Source organism: Mirounga angustirostris, unplaced genomic scaffold (assembly GCF_029215605.1).
Source record: "Mirounga angustirostris isolate CCGP_5_RB_7025 unplaced genomic scaffold, mMirAng1.0.hap1 SCAF_17, whole genome shotgun sequence".
Taxonomy (NCBI): domain Eukaryota; kingdom Metazoa; phylum Chordata; class Mammalia; order Carnivora; family Phocidae; genus Mirounga; species Mirounga angustirostris.
Genome location: NW_026991725.1, coordinates 44,815,082 through 44,834,763, shown reverse-complemented (window position 1 = coordinate 44,834,763; position 19,682 = coordinate 44,815,082). Strand labels below are relative to the sequence as shown.

The window sequence follows — 19,682 nt, the reverse complement described above, 5'->3', positions numbered from 1 at the left end:
CTGGAATTTGGTGAGCTCTTTCAAAGCATAGCCTCAAGGTTTTTTTCAAATAAGATGAATTTTTCAATATTAGCTCGTAATTTTTTTTTCTAGTTTTTTTCTCTTGGGTCTCTTGTATGTGAATGTTATGTCTTACAGTCTGCTAATTTTTCTGTGATTTCTATTTCTTTGTAATTTTGCATGTTACAGTCTGACCTTCCAGTTGGGGACTGTGACCATGCACTTCATGCTCACAATTGCTTTTAGGAGTTGGAGCTTAGGCTTTCAGCTCCCGGAAGCCTTTCCTCCCGTGTACTGGGGTACCTCTCGGAGTCCCCCTGTTTTGTTTGTCTCCCTAGCAGCTCCAGGGGCGGCTGCTTCTCTCTGCTTCCCAGGTCCTCTGAGATGCATTAATGGTTAATTTTGTTTGTTTGTGGCTCTCTGCACCCTGGGAGGGCAGGCCAAACTGGGGCCAAGGCAGCCGGTGTGCGAGGAGGTATGGGATCTGCGCTCCTGAGGCCCAGTCCTTCCGTGGACTCTGCTGGGCCCCAGGGCAGGCCTGTGTTGCAGATGTCCTCAGTTTGTGGCCATTTCTCTCCCATCCTCCCCCTTTCGTTGGTCCTCCTGACAAAACATCGGGGGTCTTCCCGGTGCCCATGGAGCACGAAATCTGGCCCAGGACTGCTGGCTGCTCTCTTCTCGAGACCCTGCATGGCCATGGCCTTTTGCTGCTCTCTGGATGGCCAGCATGTTCAGTAAAGGTGTTGGTGGTGCTGGAGGGGACAAGCAGCCCAGACCTGGGCCCACTCGCTTTAGCGTGTTGGCATCTGCTCGTCTAGCTGCAGGGAGTGGTTAGGGCATGCTCTGGCTGTCAGAGCAGCCCGGGGCCTTGCCCACGTCACCCAGGGCACAGACCCACATCGAGGACGAGAGGTCTTCCATCAACACAATTAGATTCTCCAGAGTCGTCCTCATGTCACGGGGCCACTCCCTGGACTGTCCCCACCTTTTCCCTCCTTGCCCACGTCACCCAGGGCACAGACCCACATCGAGGACGAGAGGTCTTCCATCAACACAATTAGATTCTCCAGAGTCGTCCTCATGTCAGGGGCCACTCCCTGGACTGTCCCCACCTTTTCCCTCCGCACAGGTACCCCCACCTGTACCCACTGAATAGGTGTTTGTACTGCGTGGGTTCCATCGTCCTGTGAAACCCGCCTGGCTCAGAGATGTGAGGAAGGTGGCTGTGGGGGCTCTTCTGCCCACGCCCGCCCCCTGCCTCGGGCGTCCTGTGCTCTGCTGCCAGGTCCCTGTGGTTCTTCCGCTCCTCCAGCAGGGCTCTGTGCTGAAGTGAAGAGCAGGCATGGTGGCCGTTATGGAGTCAGGCAGAGCAGGATTGGTGTGCCAGGTAGTCTCCAAAATACAGTGTCTCGTGCTCATGGGAGCTTTGAATCGGTCGGGCTTTCTGAGTGAATTTCCCTAGGAAGAGAGCAGACATGTTTGGACACCTACCTGGGAGCTGTCGGGCCGCACAGAGGACATGGGGCTGCCGTGGACTGGGGTGGCCGTCTCTGGAGGGCCCGCAGGCTGCCTGCCTGGGGACAACGTGAGGCCTCACTGCTCAGAGACCACGCGGGCCTCAGAGGCTCCGTCCCCACAAGCCCGAGGGCCACTTTGTTGCCTGGACGCGTCGGGAACTCTCACTTCCTGGGCTGGACGGTCTGTGCGACCCTTTCACCATGGAGTCCAGGCAGATGCGTGGGACCCAGTGGGGCCCTGTGTTGGGGAGCCTCATGGTGCTGCGCGCCCCCTCACCCCCCGTTTCTCCAGGGTTTCATGCACGGTCTGGTTCTTCTCTGACAGAGAGGAAGGTCCTATAAGTGACTTGTTTGCAAGTGACTTCAACCACTTTTGCCATTAAGTATTTTGTCCAAACTGCTAGAAAGTAGGAATACTGACCGATTTAGATACTCGCAGTTTATATTTCTCTTTCCCCTCCAGCTCTGTCTTGTGCATTTGGGGAGGGTGGAAGGTTGAGGCAGAAGGAAGGGGACTGAGTACCTCCCGGGAGTGGGACACAAGAGGCAAAGCACTTGAGCCCAGGCCGCTGCGTGGTGGTGTTTCGCTCTATGTAGAGTGACCTGCAGCCAGTAACTGGTTAAACACACCTGTTGCCAGCAGGTAACGAGGTTTGCTTTTCTCCTCTCTGCATCCCATGCCCCCACTGATTTTTATGTCTGACTTGTGAGTTGCATGTGGGGTCATTCAGAAAAGAGTGTTGGTATCTGCTGCAACTTTAGGACACAGTTGAGCAATGTCACGGGTTCAGGTCTGCCACAAGCCGAGCCAGCTGTCCACGGGGCCTGCAGATGCCTGCTTTTCCAACAGAGTGTCAGCTAGAAATTTTGGCTCCACAGGCAAGGCAGGGTGCGGAACCGCTCAGCTTAGAAGGAAGCCCTGGGGAGAGGAGAGGTGCAGGAGGGGGTGGTGCTGGGCCTACGGGCTGGTGCCTCACTGCCTGTGGGTCATTGCTCTGGTCTCATCGATACTGGTGTGCAGGGACTACATGGGTTCTCATGTGATTCTGGTCATAATTGGGGTGAGCTTTAGCGGTTGGCAAATCAGAAGTACTTTTGCCATGTTTTAAAAAGTCATGCTTTTTGTTCTGTCTTCAACAACGTATCATGGTAAATAGACATCCCCCTCCATTAAAATAAACAAGTGACAGAAAACTCAAAGTTTGTTTAGAAATTGTTTTACAGCCTTTATCAACTCTTTTTTTTTAAGATTTTATTTATTTGACGGAGAGAGAGACAGCGAGAGAGGGAACACAAGCAGGGGGAGTGGGAGAGGGAGAAGCAGGCTTCCCGCCGAGCAGGGAGCCCGATGTGGGGCTCCATCCCAGGACCCTGGGATCATGACCTGAGCCGAAGGCAGATGCTTAACAACTGAGCCACTCAGGCACCTCAACCATAGTGTTTCTGAAAAAGGAAGTCTTGTCCTAATATTTTACTTATGTGGCTGTCTGCTCAGTTCTCACAGACCCCACGAGGCTCACCTACAGCACATGCAATCAAAGAAATGATCATAAGTGAAGGAGTAAATAATACTGCTTTTGACTCTAGTTAAGCCTTTTGTTATTTATTTATTTAAAGATTTTATTTATTTATTTGACGGAGAGAGAGACAGCAAGAGAGGGAACACAAGCAGGGGGAGTGGGAGAGGGAGAAGCAGGCTTCCCGCGGAGCAGGGAGCCCGACGCGGGGCTCGATCCCAGGACCCTGGGATCATGACCTGAGCCAAAGGCAGACGCTCAACGACTGAGCCACCCAGGCGCCCCAGACTTTATCAGCTCTTGTGAGTGTGTCGATGCCCGTGTGCTACCCCGTACTTGGGGGTGTTCGCTGGGACCTGCATGGGGGCAGTGCTGGGGGGCGGTCAGGGTGGCCTCCCCTTCCCCCCGCCTCTGCTTCTCCGGACACACCACAACCTCTTCTCCTCTTTCCTGAGAGATAAATTATGGGCTCTGTTAGACCGAGACCAGGAGGGCGTTAGCTGGGTCAGGAGGAGGGCCACGTGATCTTAGTGGTGACTGTTCCCAAAAAAGGGTCAAGTAGCTCCACCAAGAAGCAGGTGATGCCCTTAATTTATGAGGGAGAGAGCTGCACATCGGTACTGACCTGTGTGTGGGGGCGCCTACTTTTGTTCTTGGAAGGGAGACAGATTCCTTCTCAACACTCATGAAAGTTTTTTCTGGAATAGAGAAAGCCCCAGAAGTCTCTGCACGTGGCTGCTCACACTGCTTCACGGGAGCCGCCCTCGGCTGTTTTTGTTGGCTCTGGGCGTTAGTTCTTGGCGGGCTCCGGCTCTTGTCAAGTGCCACTAACCTTCATTTCTTTAGAGAGACTAATGCCCCAGACAGCAGTGAGCTTTTGAAATATTTTCTGTTTGTGTAGAGTGTTTTCATTTTAGGGCCTAGGGAAGGGGGATGAGCTGGGTGTTTGTTCAGCTGCTCCCTCCGAGTGCTGGTCCCGAAACCTGCTGGCCAGGGAGACAGCTTGCTGCAAACGTGGACTTGGGCCACTGCAGACCGACAGACTCCAGACCCGTAGGCATACTCTGCTCTCACAAGCTTCCGAGCAGTTCCTTTGCAGCCAGCCCTGGTGGCCTCCACCCAAGAAGGAGAAGGTGGTGCACCTCCTGCCCCTTCCCCGGCGGCAGTGACTTCTGCTCATCTCCCTGCCCTCTCTGTCCCTCTGCCATGGGCCCCTGCTATTTCCTACCCTCACGCTGGGGCCTGGCGGACAAGAGGGGCACTATGCCCCAGGTGGCAGGGGCACACACGCTGACCTGCCCTGGGGAACAGGAGGGCAGGAGGTAGATGGGAGGGGTGTCTGCTCTGGGCTGCGTGAGCCCCGGGCAGCCCCCCATCCTTCCCCTGCAGCCCAGATCTCCTGTGCTCCTCCTCCTTCCTGCTGAATCTCTTGCTGAGCCGAGGAATGCTTGTCTTCTCTCCCAGTTACAGGGATTTCCTTTCTCGGAGGAGCCGCGAGCCAGGGGAGGGGCGTTGGCCATACAGTCTCCGTTTTGTCAGCGGAGGAAACTGGGCAGCTTGAATGTGTGTGTGTGTAGTGAATCCACATGTTTGATCCCAAATTACTTTCGTGTGCTTCTGCCAGAATTATGGCTACAGAAAAGTTGTGTGTGTATATGGATGGGGACTGGGAACTAGAACGGCAGAAACGGCAGTGCATTCGGCGGAGGGGGGGGCACTGTGTCCTCCTGAACACCAGTGCCCTAAACCCAGAACCTGACGATATTTTTAAAAAGCATCGTGGAGTGAACTCAGATTAAACTTTCTTCCTAAATACTAGGCATGCTTTATTGGAGACAGATTTAAAAATCAACCACTTAATAAAAGACACCCATTGAACGTGCACATTCAGTGGGTCTGACAAACGCACACGCCCGTGTAAGGGCCACCTCAGTCCAGGTTAACGTGTCCTCGAACCACTTTGCACTCACACCCTGCTTCCCTTCGTTAGGGTTTTTTTCCTGTTCCAGAACTTCATATAAATGGAATCAAACAGTATGTGATCTTGCCGTTGGCCCTTTCTACTCCTCATGCTGTTTTTGAGATCTACCTGTGTTGTTGCTGACATCAAGTACGTCGGCCTTCGCTGCTGCTGAGCCGGCCGTTCCAGGGGACGCCTTCTGTAGGTGCCCGGTGGTGGACGCTGCGTGGCCTCCGGTGTTCAGCTGCTGTGAGTACAGATACCGCAGAAGTTTGTGCAGGTCTAACCGTGGATGTGCAGTCATTGCTCCTGGTAAATCTCGGACAGAGCTGATGGGTGGTATAAATATGCACGTTTGCCTTCTAAGAGTCTTCAGAACGATTTTCCAAGGGGATGAACCCTTTTACGTTCCCGGTGATTTACAAGAGCTTGTTGAGTTTCTCCCAACACTTGGAGTTGTCCGTCTTTGAGATGTGAGCCTCGGGGCATGCCTATGGGACTGTCTCCTGTGGTTTTGGATTGCATCTCCCTGGTGACTCAAGATGCCGAGTCTTCTTCGTTTGGGCGCTCACTGGTCACGTGTGTATCTTCCCGTGTGAAGAGTCCTTCAAGTCTTTCGACTTTTTTACTAAGATACAGGTCCTTTCTCCCAGTCTGTGGCTTGCCTTTGTTTTCATTTCTCAGACGTGTCTTAATGAACATGAATTAGGATTAAGTCCATCTTATCAGTTTTTCCTGTCAAGATTTGTGCTTTTTTGTCCTAAGAACCTAAGAAGTCTTTGTCTACCCCAAGACTTTCTCCCTGTTTTTTCCTAGAGGTTTTATGGTTTTGTCTTTTACATGTAGGTGTGTCAGCTGTTTGGGTTCATCGAGTGTGGTGTGAAGGGGGGATTGTGGGTGACAGTCTTCCTCTGCGTACCCGGCTCTAGCATCCGACCTCTGTTGAAGGTCGGACGGCCAGACACAGTGCAGACCCTTCGTCTCTGTCCGTGAGCCACTTCCACGCTGCCTTTGTTCCCATGGCAGCAGCAGGAATGAAGCTAAGGGTAGTTGTATTGAAAAAATCAGGTATGGTTAGGCCCTCCAGCTGTGTTCTTCCTTTTCAAAATTGCTTTGTTTTTTTTTTAGGTCTTTTGAATTTCTGTAGACATTTAGATTCAGCTGTCGAGTCTGCTTGAGTTTTCATTGGAATTGCACTGAATCTATAGACCCATTTGGGGGTCTTACCAAGACTGAATGTTCTAATCCATAAACATGGTACATCTCTTCATTTATTTAGGTTCTTGGATTTCTCTCAGAAATGTTTTATAGTTTTCAGTATTCAGGTATTGCATAAACTTAACAAAATACATCACTAAGTATTTTCTGGGTTTTGGTGCTATCAAAACTGGTATTAAAAGTTCATACCAGTTTTGTTGCTGTAAATCTGCTAAGTTACCTTATTAGTTATAGTAGGTTAGGTGTAGTAGGGTTCTTGTTTGTTTTAAGTTAACAGTTCACTGTGAGGTGATGAACGGACTTTTACGTGTTTCTGACCTAGAGCTCCTATCCCCTGGTCTCGGCTCGCCTTGCGGCCAAGCCTCCAGGGCAGAGTCACTAGAAGTGTTCTGCCAAACGCTTGTCACGCTCAGAGTTGTGTTTGTGTTATCACTTGCACTGTGGAGAAGGACACGCCTAGAGAGGGGCGCTGGCCACGAATGCACAGCTCAGCGGATCCTCAACAAGCAGGTGTGTGTGAAGCCACCCCAGAACCCCTTTCTTGCTCCTTCCCGATGACTTTCTTATCCTTCCCAAAGTCAAATATTGTCCTGTTTGTTGATGTGACAGTCCTGCCTGGTTTTGAACTTTTTATAAGCGGCATCATACATAGCCTTTTGTGTCTGCTTCTCTCCCTCTGTGGCTTGCTTGCCTTTTCACTATCTGAAAGCTACCAGTTGATAAATAGAGTTCTTAATTTTAGGGCAGGTCCATTTAGTTATCTTTTCCTTTACAGTCAGTCTCATTGCGCCTTCTTCTTGAGACATTTTTTCCTACTTTTAGGCCCTGAAGTTATTCTCCTAGTTCCAGATGCTTTATTTCTTTTTTACCTTTTATGTTTTGATCTAAACTCTACTTGGAATTGTTTTTGTTCATTTTTATTTAAGTTTAACATATGCACAGATCAGGGTGCAGGTCATAAGTGTGCAGTTCGTGGAGTTATGGGAAATTGAGCTGTCCTGTGCAGTCGTCCATAGGTGCAGGACCAGAGCACAGCCGGCTTCTCGCGTGACCTCCTGTTCCTCCTCAGAAACCCCGTCCTCTTGTCTGCAGCATGACTGGAATGCAAACACCCAGTTAGTTTTATCTTATTTTGACCTTTATGTAATTCCTCACATATTCTTTTATATCTGGCTTATCTTGCCCAGCATTACGTTTTGGAGATTAGTGCTGATTTTTGCATAGCAGCATTTCACAACTTTCTTTTTTTTTTAAAGATTTTATTTATTTATTTGACAGAGAGAGACACAGCGAGAGAGGGAACACAAGCAGGGAGAGTGGGAGAGGGAGAAGCAGGCTTCCTGCGGAGCAGGGAGCCCGATGTGGGGCTCAACCCTAGGACCCTGGGATCATGACCTGAGCCGAAGGCAGACGCTTAATGACTGAGCCACCCAGGCGCCCCAACATTTCACAACTTTTATTGCTGTGTGATAGTCCAGAATGTGGAGGTGCCCAGCTCCACCCTTCTGCGGGTTCAACATTTGGGTCTTTGAGCAGTGCTGCCAGGAAATGCTTGTACATTTCTTCCAGCACACATGCGACTGTGGGTCTGCTTGCCACGTACGGGAGGAGGGGCTGGACGTGCGACTTGGGTCTGCTTGCCACGTACGGGAGGAGGGGCTGGACATGCGACTGTGGGTCTGCTTGCCACGTACGGGAGGAGGGGCTGGACATGCGACTGTGGGTCTGCTTGCCACGTACGGGAGGAGGGGCTGGACATGCGACTGTGGGTCTGCTTGCCACGTACGGGAGGAGGGGCTGGACATGCGACTGTGGGTCTGCTTGCCACGTACGGGAGGAGGGGCTGGACATGCGACTGTGGGTCTGCTTGCCACGTACGGGAGGAGGGGCTGGACATGCGACTGTGGGTCTGCTTGCCACGTACGGGAGGAGGGGCTGGACATGCGACTGTGGGTCTGCTTGCCACGTACGGGAGGAGGGGCTGGACATGCGACTGTGGGTCTGCTTGCCACGTACGGGAGGAGGGGCTGGACATGCGACTGTGGGTCTGCTTGCCATGTACGGGAGGAGGGGCTGGAGTGCTGAAGGTGCTGTGCTCACCTGCCGCGGGCGCTCGTCCAGCAGTGGGAGGACGTGCTAACTGGCCTGTCTCCTGGCCCTTCCTGGGTCTGGTCTCCTTCACTTGAGTCATCTGGTGTGATGACATGGTGGTGACTGTGTGTGGCTTTAAATTCATTTCCCTGATGTCTGATGAGGTTGCAGGTGGGTATTTGGATATTTTCTTTGTGTACTGCCTGCTTATGTCTCTTGCCCATTTTTTTATGATGTTGCCTCTTTTTCTTCAATAAGTTAATAAGATGTGTTGGATATAAGTCCTTCGTTGAATGTATGAATTACAAAGAGCTAGCTCCTCCTGCTGTGTGGCTTTCGTTTTTATTCTTTTTTTTTTTAAGTTTGTTTGTTTATTATTTCTTATTTATCTAGTAATCTCTACATCCAATGTGGGGCTCAAACTCACGACCCCAAGATCAAGAGTCACATGTTCTTTTTTTATTCTTTAATAGAGTTTTGAGTAAATAGAAGTTTCTAATTCACTGTAGTCCAGTTTATCAATCTTTTCCTTATAGTTAGTGCTTTTTTCCCCAGTTGTGAAATTTTTGTTTATTTCACTCTAATGAAGATGTTTTTCTATATCATTCTCTGGAAGCTTTATTGTTACTTTTCACATTCAGATCTATAGTCAATCTAGAAATTACTTCTATCTGCATGTGGGGTAGAGGTCCCGAATGACTCCTTCTCATGGGGATTTCCAGTGGGTGTAGCATTGTTGATGGAAAGAAAGGCCCTTGCTCATAAGCTTTCTGAGCTGTCTTTAATCCAATGTTGCTGTGTGTAGGACCTGTTTCTGGCCTCTGTGTCCTGTCCATGTGGGCTGTTGGTCTGTCCTTCATTTGCTACATTGCAGCTTTACAGAACACAGTGTAGTTTGATTCTGTAAGTCCTCTTGTTCATCTACTTCAATATTTTTGGCTATTTTTTAAAAAATCTTTTTTAAAGATTTTTTGCGTTGGGGCACCTGGGTGGCTCAGTCAGTTAAGTGTCCAACTCTTGATCTCAGCTCAGGTCTTTTTTATTTAAATTCTAGTTAATTGACATACAGTTCAATATTGGTTTCAGGAGTAGAATTCAGTGGTTCATCACTTACATGCAACACTCAGTGCTCATCATAATACGTGCCCTCCTTAATACCCATCCCCCATCTATCCCATCCCCGACTCACCTCCTTCCGTCGACCCTCAGTTTGTTCTTTATAGTTAAGAGTCTCTCATGATTTGTTTCCCTCTTTTCTTTTTTCCCCTCCTGTGTGTTCGTTCACCTGTTTTGTTTCTTAAATTCTACATACGCGTGAAATCATAGGGTATTTGTCTTTCTCTGACTCATTTCGCTTTACCATAATACACTCTAGCTCCACGCACGTCGTTGCAAATGGATTTTATTCTTTCTGATGGCTGAGTCATATTCCACTCATATATATATGTATATATATACACACATACATACACACACCACATCTTCTTTATCCATTCATCTGTCAGTGGACATTTGGGCTCTTTCCCTAGTTTGGCTATTGTTGATAGTGCTGCTATAAACATTGGGGTGCATGTACTCCTTTGAATGTGTAGTTTTGTATCCTTTGGGTAAATGCCTAGTAGTGCAATGGCTGAATTACGGGGTAGTTCTGTTTTTAGCTTTTTGAGGATCTGCCATACTAGTCTCCAGAGTGTCCGCACCAGTTTGCATTCCCACCAGCAGTACAAGAGGGTTCCCCTCTCTCTGCATCCTCGCCAACATCTATCGTTTCCTGAGTTGTTGATTTCAGCCATTCTGACTGGTGTGAGGTGATATCTCATCATGGTTTTGAATTGTATTTTCCTGATGATGAGTGATGTTGAGCATCTTTTCATGTGTCTGATAGCCATCTGGTTGTCTTCTTTGGAAAAATGTCTACTCATGTCTTCTGCCCATTTTTTTTTTTTTTTGCTTTCAGATTATTTTATTTTTTCCTTTTTTTAAATTATTTTTTTATTTGTTATGTTAGTCACCATACAGTACATCATTAGTTTTTGATGTAGTGTTCCGTGATCCATTGTTTGCGTATAACACTCAGTGCTCCATGCAATACGTGCCCTCCTTAATACCCATCACCGTGCTCACCCATCCCCCACCCCCCTCTAAAACCCTGTTTGATTTCCAGAGTCCATAGTCTCTCATGGTTTGTCTCCCTCCCTGATTTCCCCCCTTCATTTTCCCCTTCCTTCTCCTAATGTCCTCTATGCTATTCCTTATGTTCCACAAATAAGTGAAACCATATGATAATTGTCCCTCTTTGCTTGACTTACTTCACTTAGCATAATCTCCTCCAGTCCCATCCATGTTGATGCAATGTTGGGTATTCATCCTTTGTGATGGCTGAATAATATTCCATTGTATATTTGGACCACATCTTTATCCATTCATCTGTTGAAGGGTATCTTGGCTCCTGCCACAGTTTGGCTATTGTGGACATTGCTGCTGTGAACATTGGGGTGCATGTGCCCCTTCTTTTCACTACGTCTGTATCTTTGAGGTAAATACCCAGTAGTGCAATTGCTAGGTCATAGGGTAGCTCTATTTTTAACTTTTTGAAGAACCTTCACACTGTTTTCCAAAGTGGCTGTACCAACTTGCATTCCCACCAACAGTATAAGAGGGTTCCCCTTTCTCCATAACCCCTCCAACATTTTTTGTTTCTTGTCATGTCAATTTTTGCCATTCCAACTGGTGTAAGGTGTTATGTCAGTGTGTTTTTGATTTGAATTTCCCTGATGTCTAATGGATGTTGAACATTTTTTCATGTGTCTGTTAGCCATTTGTCTTCTTTGGAGAAGTGTCTGTTCATGTCTTCTGCCCATTTTTTTACTTATTTGTTTTTTGAGTGTTGAGTTTAAGAAGTTCTTTATACATCTTGGATACTAGCCCTTTATCTGTAGTGTCATTTGCAGATATCTTCTCCTATTCCATGGGTTGTCTCTTTGTTTTGTTGACTGTTTCCTTTGCTGTGCAGAAGCTTTTTATCTTGATGAAGTCCCAGAAGTTAATTTTCGCTTTTGTTTCCCTTGCTTTTGGAGACATGTTTTGGAAGAAGTTGCTGTGGCTGATGTTACTGCCTATGTTCTCCATTTCTTAACTAGATTATTTGTGTTTTGGGTGTTGAGTTTAATAGGTTCTTTATAGATTTTAGATACTAACCCTTTATCAGATATGTTCTTTGCAAATATCTTCTCCCATTCTGTAGGCTGCCTTTTAGTTTTGTTGATTGTTTCCTTCACTGTGCAGAAGCTTTTTATTTTGATGAAGTCCTAATAGTTCATTTTGGCTTTTGTTTCCCTTGTCTAGTAAGAAATTGCTATGGCTGATACCAAAGAGGTTGCTGCCTGTGTTCTCCTCTAGGATTTTGATGGATTCCTGTCACATTTGGGTGTTTCATCCATTTTGAATTTATTTCTGTGTATGGTGTAAGAAAATGGTCCAGTTTCATTCTTCTGTGTATTGCTGTCCAGTTTTCCCTACACCATTTGTTGAAGAGACTGTCTTTTTTCCACTGAATACTCTTTCCTGCTTTGTTGAAGACTAGTGTCCCATAGAGTTGAGGGTCCATTCTCAGTTTTCTCTTCTGTTCCATTGATCTATGTGTCTGTTTTTGTGCCAGTACCATACTGTCTTGATGACCACAATTTTGTAATAGAGCTTGAAGTCTGGAATCGTGATGCCTCCAGCTTTGCTTTCTTTTTTTCCCCCAGAATTGCTTTGGCCATTTGGGGTCTTTTATGGTTTCATAACAAATTTTAGGATTGTTTGTTCCAGCTCTCTAAAAAACGCTGGTGTTATTTTGATAGGAATTGTATTAAATGTGTGGATTGCATTGGGCAGTATGGACATTGTAATAATGTTTCTTCTTCCAATCCATGAGTATGGAATGTTTTTCCATTTCTTCATGTCCTTTTCAATTCCTTTCATAAGTATTGCATAGTTTTCAGAGTAAAGATCTTTTACCTCTTTGGTTAGGTTTATTCCTAGGTATCTTAGGGTTTTTGGTGCAGTTGTAAATGGGATCAATTCCTTGATTTCTGTTTCTGTTGCTTCATTATTGGTATATAGAAATACAACAGATTTCTGTTCATTGATTTTATATCCTGCATGTATTATTTCTACCAATTTTTTGGTAGATTCTTTCGGCTTTTCTACATAGGGTATCATGTCATCTGCAAATAGTGAAAGTTTGACTTCTTCCTTGCCTATTTGGATGCCTTTTGTTTCTTTTTGTTGCTGATTGCTGAAGCTAAGAGTTCCAGTACTATGTTAAATAGTAATGGTGAGAGTGGACATCCCTTTCTTGTTCCTGATCATAGGGAAAAAGCTCTCAGTTTTTCCCCATTGAGGATGATATTAGCTGTGGGTCTTCCATCTATAGCTGTTGCGATGTTGAGCTGTGTTCCCTCTATCCCTACTTTGTTGAGGGTTTTTATCAAGAATGGATGCCATATTTTGTTAAATGCTTTTTCTATATCTAGTGAGAGGATCATATGATTGTTATTCTTTCTTTTATTAATGTAGTACATCACATTGATTTGCAGATGTTGAACCACCCTTGCAGCCCAGGAATAAATTCCACTTGGTCGTGGTGAATAGTCCTTTTAATGTACTGTTGAATTTGATTTGCTAGTATTTTATTGAGAATTTTTTCATCCATATTCCTCAAGGTTATTGGCCTGTAAGTCTTCTTATTAGTGGAGTCTTTGTCTGGTTTTGGTATCAGGGCAATGCTGACCTCATAGAAAGAGTTTGGGAGTTTTCTTTCCATTTCTGTTTTTTGGAACAGTTTGAGAAGAATAGGTATTAATTCTTCTTTAAATGTCTGGTAGAATTCTGCTGGGAAGCCATCTGGCCCTGGAATTTTGTTTGTTGGGAGATTTTTGATTACTGCTTCAATTTCTTTGCTGGTTATGGTCTGTTCAAATTCTCTGTTTCTTCCTGTTTCAGTTTAGGTAGTTTATACGTTTCTGGAAATGCATCCATTTCTTCCAGATTGCCCAGTTTGTTGGCATATTGTTGCTCATAATAATCTGTTATAATTGTATTTCTGCAGTGTTGGTTGTGATCTCTCCTTTTTCATTCATGATTTTATTTATTTGGGTCTTTTTTCTTTTTGATGAGTCGGCCATGGGTTTATCAATTTTATTAATTCTTTCAAAGAACCAATTCTTAGTTTTGTTGATCTGTTCTACAGGGTTTTTTAATTTCAATATCATTTATTTCAGCTCTAATCTCTATTTCCTTTCTTCTGCCAGGTTTAAGCTTTATTTGCTGTTCCTTTTGCAGCTCCTTTAGGTGTAAAGTTAGGTTGTATATTTGAGACTTTTCTTGCTTCTTGAGGAAGGTCTGTATTGCTATATACTTCCCTCTTAGAACTGCCTTCACTGCATCCCAAAGGTTCTGGAATGTTGTGCTTTCATTTTCATTTGTTTCCATGTATTTTTTAATTTCTTCCTTAATTTTCTGGTTAACCCATTCATTCTTTGTAGGATGTTCTTTACCTCCATGTATTTGTGGTCTTCCCCAATTTTTTCTTGTGGTTGACTTCAAGTTTCATAGCGTTGTGGTCTGAAAATATGCATGGTATGATCTCAGTCTTTTTGTACTTGTTGAGGGCTGATTTGTGACCCAGAATGTGATCTGTCCTGGAGAAAGTTCCATGTGCACTTGGAAAGAATGTGTATTCTGCTGCTTTAGAATAAAATGTTCTGAATATACCCGTTAAGTCAGTCTGGTCCAGTGTGTAAAACAAAGCCATTGTTTCCTTGTTGATCTTCTGCTTCGATGATCTGTCCATTGATGTGAGTGGGGTGTTAAAAGTCCCTACTATTATTGTGTTATCATCAATGAGTTTCTTTATGTTTGTTATTAATTGATTGATATATTTGGCTGCTCCCAGGTTGGGGGCATAAATATTTACAATTGTTAGATCTTCTTGATGGATAGACCCCTTAATTATGATAGAGTGCCCTTCTTCATCTCTTGTTACAATCTTTGGTTTAAAATCTACTTTGTTTGATACAAGGATGGCTACCCCAGCTTTCTTTTGATGTCCATTAGCATGAAAGATGGTTCTCCACCCCCTCACTTTCAGTCTGCAGGTGTCTTTAGGTCTAAAATGAGTCTCTTGTGGGCAACATATAGATGGGTTTTGTTTTTTTTTCAGCTCAGGTCTTGATCTCAGGGTCGTGAGTTCAGGCCCTGCATTGGGCTCCACGCTGGGCATGGAGCCTACCTTTTAAAAAAATCTTTTGTGGGGCGCCTGGGTGGCTCAGTCAGTTAAGCGTCTGCCTTCAGCTACGGTCATGGATCCCAGGGTCCTAGGATCGAGTCCCGCGTCGGGCTCTCTGCTCAGCGGGGAGCCTGCTTCTCCCTTTCCCTCTGCTACTCCCCCTGCTTGTGCTCTCTCTCTCTCAAATAAATAAAATATTTTTAAAAAATCTTTTGTGTTTTTATATAAATGTCAGAGTCATTTGTTAATTTTCACAGAATCTCCAGTGAGGATTTGGTTGGAATTGTGTTGAATCCATAGATCAGTTACAGGAGGACTGACTTCTTTATGGTACTCAGTTTTCCTAACAGTGAACATATGTCCATTTGTCTCTTTATCTCAGTAGCCATGCATGGTTTTCATACTAGAGGGCTTGCAATCCTTTAGTAAATTAATTCCTTGGTATTTGGTTTCTAAAAAACATTTTTTATCAGCTTTACTAAGATATAATTCACATAAAATCCCCCTGCTTAAAGTGTACAATTCAGTGGGTTTTAGTACGTTCACAGTGTTGTGCAATCATCACCACTAATTTGGAGACATTGCCATCACCACAAGATAACACCCCCCACACACACACGTAGCTCTCTCTCCTGATCCCCCCCCCAGCTCCCAGCCAGGCCCACTGGCCCCCTTTCTGTCTCTGTGGGCTTACCCATTCTGGACATTTCCTGTAAGTGGTACCGACGTGGTTTGGTCTCTATGACCGGCTTCCTTTGCTTTCTCGTCACGTTGCAGCCCGGCCAGAGCTCCGTTTCTTCCTTTGTGGCATCACGGTCCACTGTATGCAAGGACACATCTTGTTTATCCATATACCGCTTGATGAGCATTCGGGTTGTTTCTCCTTTTAGCTGTTATGCAAAACGTGGCCGTGAACATTCCTGTACACGTTCCTGTGTGGACAGATGTGTTCAGTTCTCATGGGTATAGACCCAGGAGTGGTGTTGCTGGGCCATAGGGTTACTCCATGTTTAGCATTTTGAGGAACTGCCAAACTGTTTTTCCAGAGTAGCTGTACTACTTTACATTCTCACCGATAATACAGGAAAATAATCTGATGTTTTTTGATATTATTGTAAGTGGCATCATGTAAAAAATTTTGTAGATATAAAGAAATTAATTTAACTATATTTATTAATCTTGTATTCAGAAACCCTGCTAAATTTACTTTTAATTCCAGTATTTCTCTGTTGATTCTTTTGGGTTGTTTATGTATACAACCATTTTTTCCTCTTTCTAAGCCTTGTGCTTTTTATTTCTTTTTCTTGACTTGAGTCTCTAGTCAGTTGTTAACCAGAAGTCACGATAGTGGGCGTCCTCATCTCCTTTCCAATCTCAAAGAGCGCGCTGAACCCTTTCCCTGTTAAGTACGCTGTTTGCTATGGATATTTATCATAACTGCCCTTAATAAAGTCAGGGAAGTTCTCTTCCAAAGCTGAGGAAAGAGCGGATGGCCCAGGCAGAGGAAGGGCTCTTGACGCTGCACCTGCTGGGCGCGTCCCCCACAGCTGCTGGGGACCTCGGCTCAGGGCCTGCCCCGCGGGCGGGAAGACCCCCAGCATCAGCGCAGATGTGGCCTCTGCACCCATTTTCTCCCAGTCTGGGGTGCTCTGTTCACTTTCTTGTTAAATCTGCACAAAAAATTTAAATTTTGATGAAGCCCCATTTGTCAAAGTTTTCTTTTGAGGATTCTTTGCTTCACTCAGGGTCACCAAGATTCTTCCAAGAGTTTACGGTTTTAGCGCTCACATTTAGGTCCATGATCTACTTTGGATTCATTTTGTATGTGGTGGGGGTGTGTGTTCATTTTTCCCTTCCAGTCCCCAGGTCCCAGCCTCTTCTTTGCAGGTTCTCAGCTTGCAGTCTGCCTGTAGGTCTGCACACACATCTCCTGCCCAGGCCGTAGCTCTGTGGCCATGAATTTTGAATCAGAAAGTGTAAGCTCTCCACCGTGTTTCTTCTTTTGTCAACACTGCCGTTCTGGTTCTTTATATCTCCGTGGGAATTTCAGGGGCAGCTTGCCAGTTTCTGTAAAAACGCAAGTTTGAGATTTGGATTTGGATTGTAGTGAATCCATGGGTCAATTTGGGGAGAATTGTTTTGTAATATCTAGTCTTCTGATCCATGAATGTGGGATGTCTCTCTGTTCATTTAGATCTTTCACTTCTTTCAACGATGTTTCCTAATTTCCACTGTACAAGTCTAGCACTTCTTTTGTTAAATGTATATGTGTTTTATTCTTTGATGTGATTGTGAATGTATTATTTTCTTAATTTTATTTTCAGATTGTTTGATGCTGGTATATAGAAATACAATTGAATTTTTTAACTGTAATTTGTATTTATTTTTTTATCATTGTATTTTATTTTATTTCATCACAACAGGTGCACTCCTTAATCCCCATCACCTGTTTCACCCATCCCCCCCCCCCCGGCCTCTAGTGACCGTCAGTGTGTTCTGTAGTTCAGAGTGTGTTTCTCGGTTTGTTTCTCTCTCTTTTTTTCCCCTTTGTTCGTTTGTTTTGTTTCTTAAATTCTGCATGTCATTGAGATCATATGATAATTGTCTTTCTCTGATTGACTTATTTCGCTCAGCATAACACCTTCCAGCTCCATCCACGTCATTGCAAATGGCAAGATTTCATTTTTTGATGGCTGCATAATATTCCATTGTGTATATATACCACATCTTCTTTATCCATTCATCTGTCGATGGACATCTGGGTTCTTTCCATAGTTTGGCTATTGTGGACATTGTTGCTATAAACACTGGGGTGCAGGTGCCCCTTCGGATCCCTACATTTGTATCTTTGGGGTAAATACCCAGTAGTGCAATTGCTGGGTCGTAGGGTAGCTCTATTTTCAACTTTTTGAGGAACCTCCATACTGTTTTCCAGAGTGGCTGCACCAGCTTGCATTCCCACCAACAGTGCAGGAGGGTTCCCCTTTCTCCGCATCCCCGCCGACATCTGTCGTTTCCTGACTTGTTAATTTTAGGCATTCTGACTGGTGTGAGGTGGTATCTCATTGAGGTTTTGATTTGGATTTCCCTGATGCTGAGCGACGTTGAGCATTTTTTCATGTGTCTGTTGTCCATCTGTATTTCTTCTTTAGAAGAATGTCTATTCATGTCTTTTGCCCATTTTTAATTGGATTGTTCATTTTGGGAGTGTTGAGTTTTATAAGTTCTTTATATATTTTACATTCTAGCCCTTTATGGGATATGTTGTTTGCAAGTATCATCTCCCATTCTGTCGGTTGCCTTTTTCTTTTTCATAGTGAAGCTTCTTCCACATGGCTTCTTCTCTCTTTTTAGTTGTGTCAGTCTTCAAATCCATTTCTGGGGTATTTGGGACGATTTGAGAGTTGTCTAGTTGTGTTCGTGGCATGAGGCATGCCTAAGGTCCTCCTACTCTCCCGCCATCTTCCTGCTCCTAGTAGGTTTTAGTTTTATGAATGAAAGACCTAAATGTGAGACTATAAAAATCCTGGAGGAGAACACAGGGAATAATATCTTTGATATCAGTCATAGCAACATTTTTCTAGACGTGTTCCTGAGACACAGGAAACAAAAACAAAAATAAACTATTGGGACTTCATCAAAATAAAAAGTTTCTGCACAGTGAAGGAAACTGTCAACAGAAATACAATTTATTTTTGTGTTTTGATCTTGTATTCTGTGACCTTGCTGAACTTGTTTATTAGCTTAGTATTTTTTTGTGGATTCTTTAGGATTTTCTAAATACAAAATCGTGCCGTCTGCAAATCAAGGCAGTGTCATGTCTTCCTTTCCAATCTGGATGCCTTTTATCCTCCTTTCTTGTCCGGTTCCACTGACCAGGAGCTCCGTGCAGTGCTCTGAGTGCGAGGGCACCTTTGAGATGTTAACTGGAGGGTTTCGTAGGTGCCTTTTATCAAAATGAGGAAGTTCCTTTCTATTCCTATTGAGAAGTTTTATCCTGAATGACCATTAGATTTTGTGAAATCCTTTTTCTGCATTTATTGAGATTGTCATATAGCAGTTGTTCTTTTTTCTGTCCTTTTCACGTATGACATTAATTGGCTTTCAGATGGTGAAGCACCCTTCACTCCTGGGGAAATCCCACTAGACCATGGAATAGTCCTTTGTGTATGTTGCTGGTTGGCTGGCCAGTGTTTGGTCGAACACTCCTTTCATCTATATTCATGCTCAGTATTGCTCTGTAGCTTTCTTACGGTATCCTCATCTAGCGCTGGTACCCAGAGGGAAGTGGGATGTATCCCTACCGCCGCCATTTCTGGAGACTTTGTGAAGGCAACATATCATTTCTTCTTCTTTTCTAAGATTTTATTTCTAAATAATCTCTACACGCAGCGTGGGTCTCAAACTCACAACCCTGAGATTAAGAGTCACATGTGCTACTGACTAAGCCAGACTGGCGCCCCCTTTTCTTCTTTAAATGTCTGGTAGAAATCACTCTTCATGCCATCTGAACTTGGACTTTCTTGTGGGGAGAGATTTTTAATTCCTAATTCAATATATATATATACATATATATATATATTACTTTTTATAGATCTATTTGGATTTTATATTTCTTCTTTAGTCAATTTCAGAAACCCATGTCTTTCTAGGAATTGTCCGTTTCATCTGAATTTTATTTATTGGCCTGTGGTTGATTTGGGCTCGCCTGTGGGTCTCTTACCTTCTCTGAGGCCAGCCCTGCTGTCTTCCTTTTCATTCCGGAATTTACTTGCTTGTGTCTTCTCTCTTTCTCTATCTAGCTCAGGAGTCAACAGAGGACAGCTCACGGGCCAAAACCGCTGGCAGCCTGTTTTTTATGGTCTCTAAGCTAAAAATGGTCTTTTTTTTTAAGTGTTGTAAAAACAAAACAAACAAAAGAAGAATATTGGCAGAAACCACATATGGCCACAAAGACTAAAATATCTAATATCTGGCCCTTTATATAAAAAGTTTGCGGGTCTCCAGTGTAGCTAAAGGGCTGTTAAATTTCTTGTTGTTTTCAAAGAACCAACCATTGTCTCAACTGATTTTTTCTAGTGTTTTCCTTTTTTCTATTTCTCTAT

General features: G+C 44.6%; 1 protein-coding gene across 18 annotated transcripts in view; it reads left to right on the top strand.

Annotated features, from left to right (window-relative positions):
• Nucleotides 1-19,682, top strand: part of B3GNTL1 (UDP-GlcNAc:betaGal beta-1,3-N-acetylglucosaminyltransferase like 1) — a 136,000-nt gene that overhangs the window by 22,820 nt on the left and 93,498 nt on the right. For 2 of the 18 annotated variants that reach the window (XM_064583418.1, XM_064583417.1), the window contains one exon: nt 5,025-5,243. The exons of 15 other annotated variants lie outside the window; for them this stretch is intronic. Coding sequence is in view for 1 of the 3 variants with exons in the window: in XM_054510620.2 (XP_054366595.1) it covers nt 8,463-8,474 (12 nt within the window). In the remaining 2 variants the exon portion in view is untranslated. Of the gene's footprint in view, nt 1-5,024; nt 5,244-8,271; nt 8,475-19,682 lie in introns of those variants that run through there. One more of the 18 variants, XM_054510620.2, reaches the window with a different exon arrangement.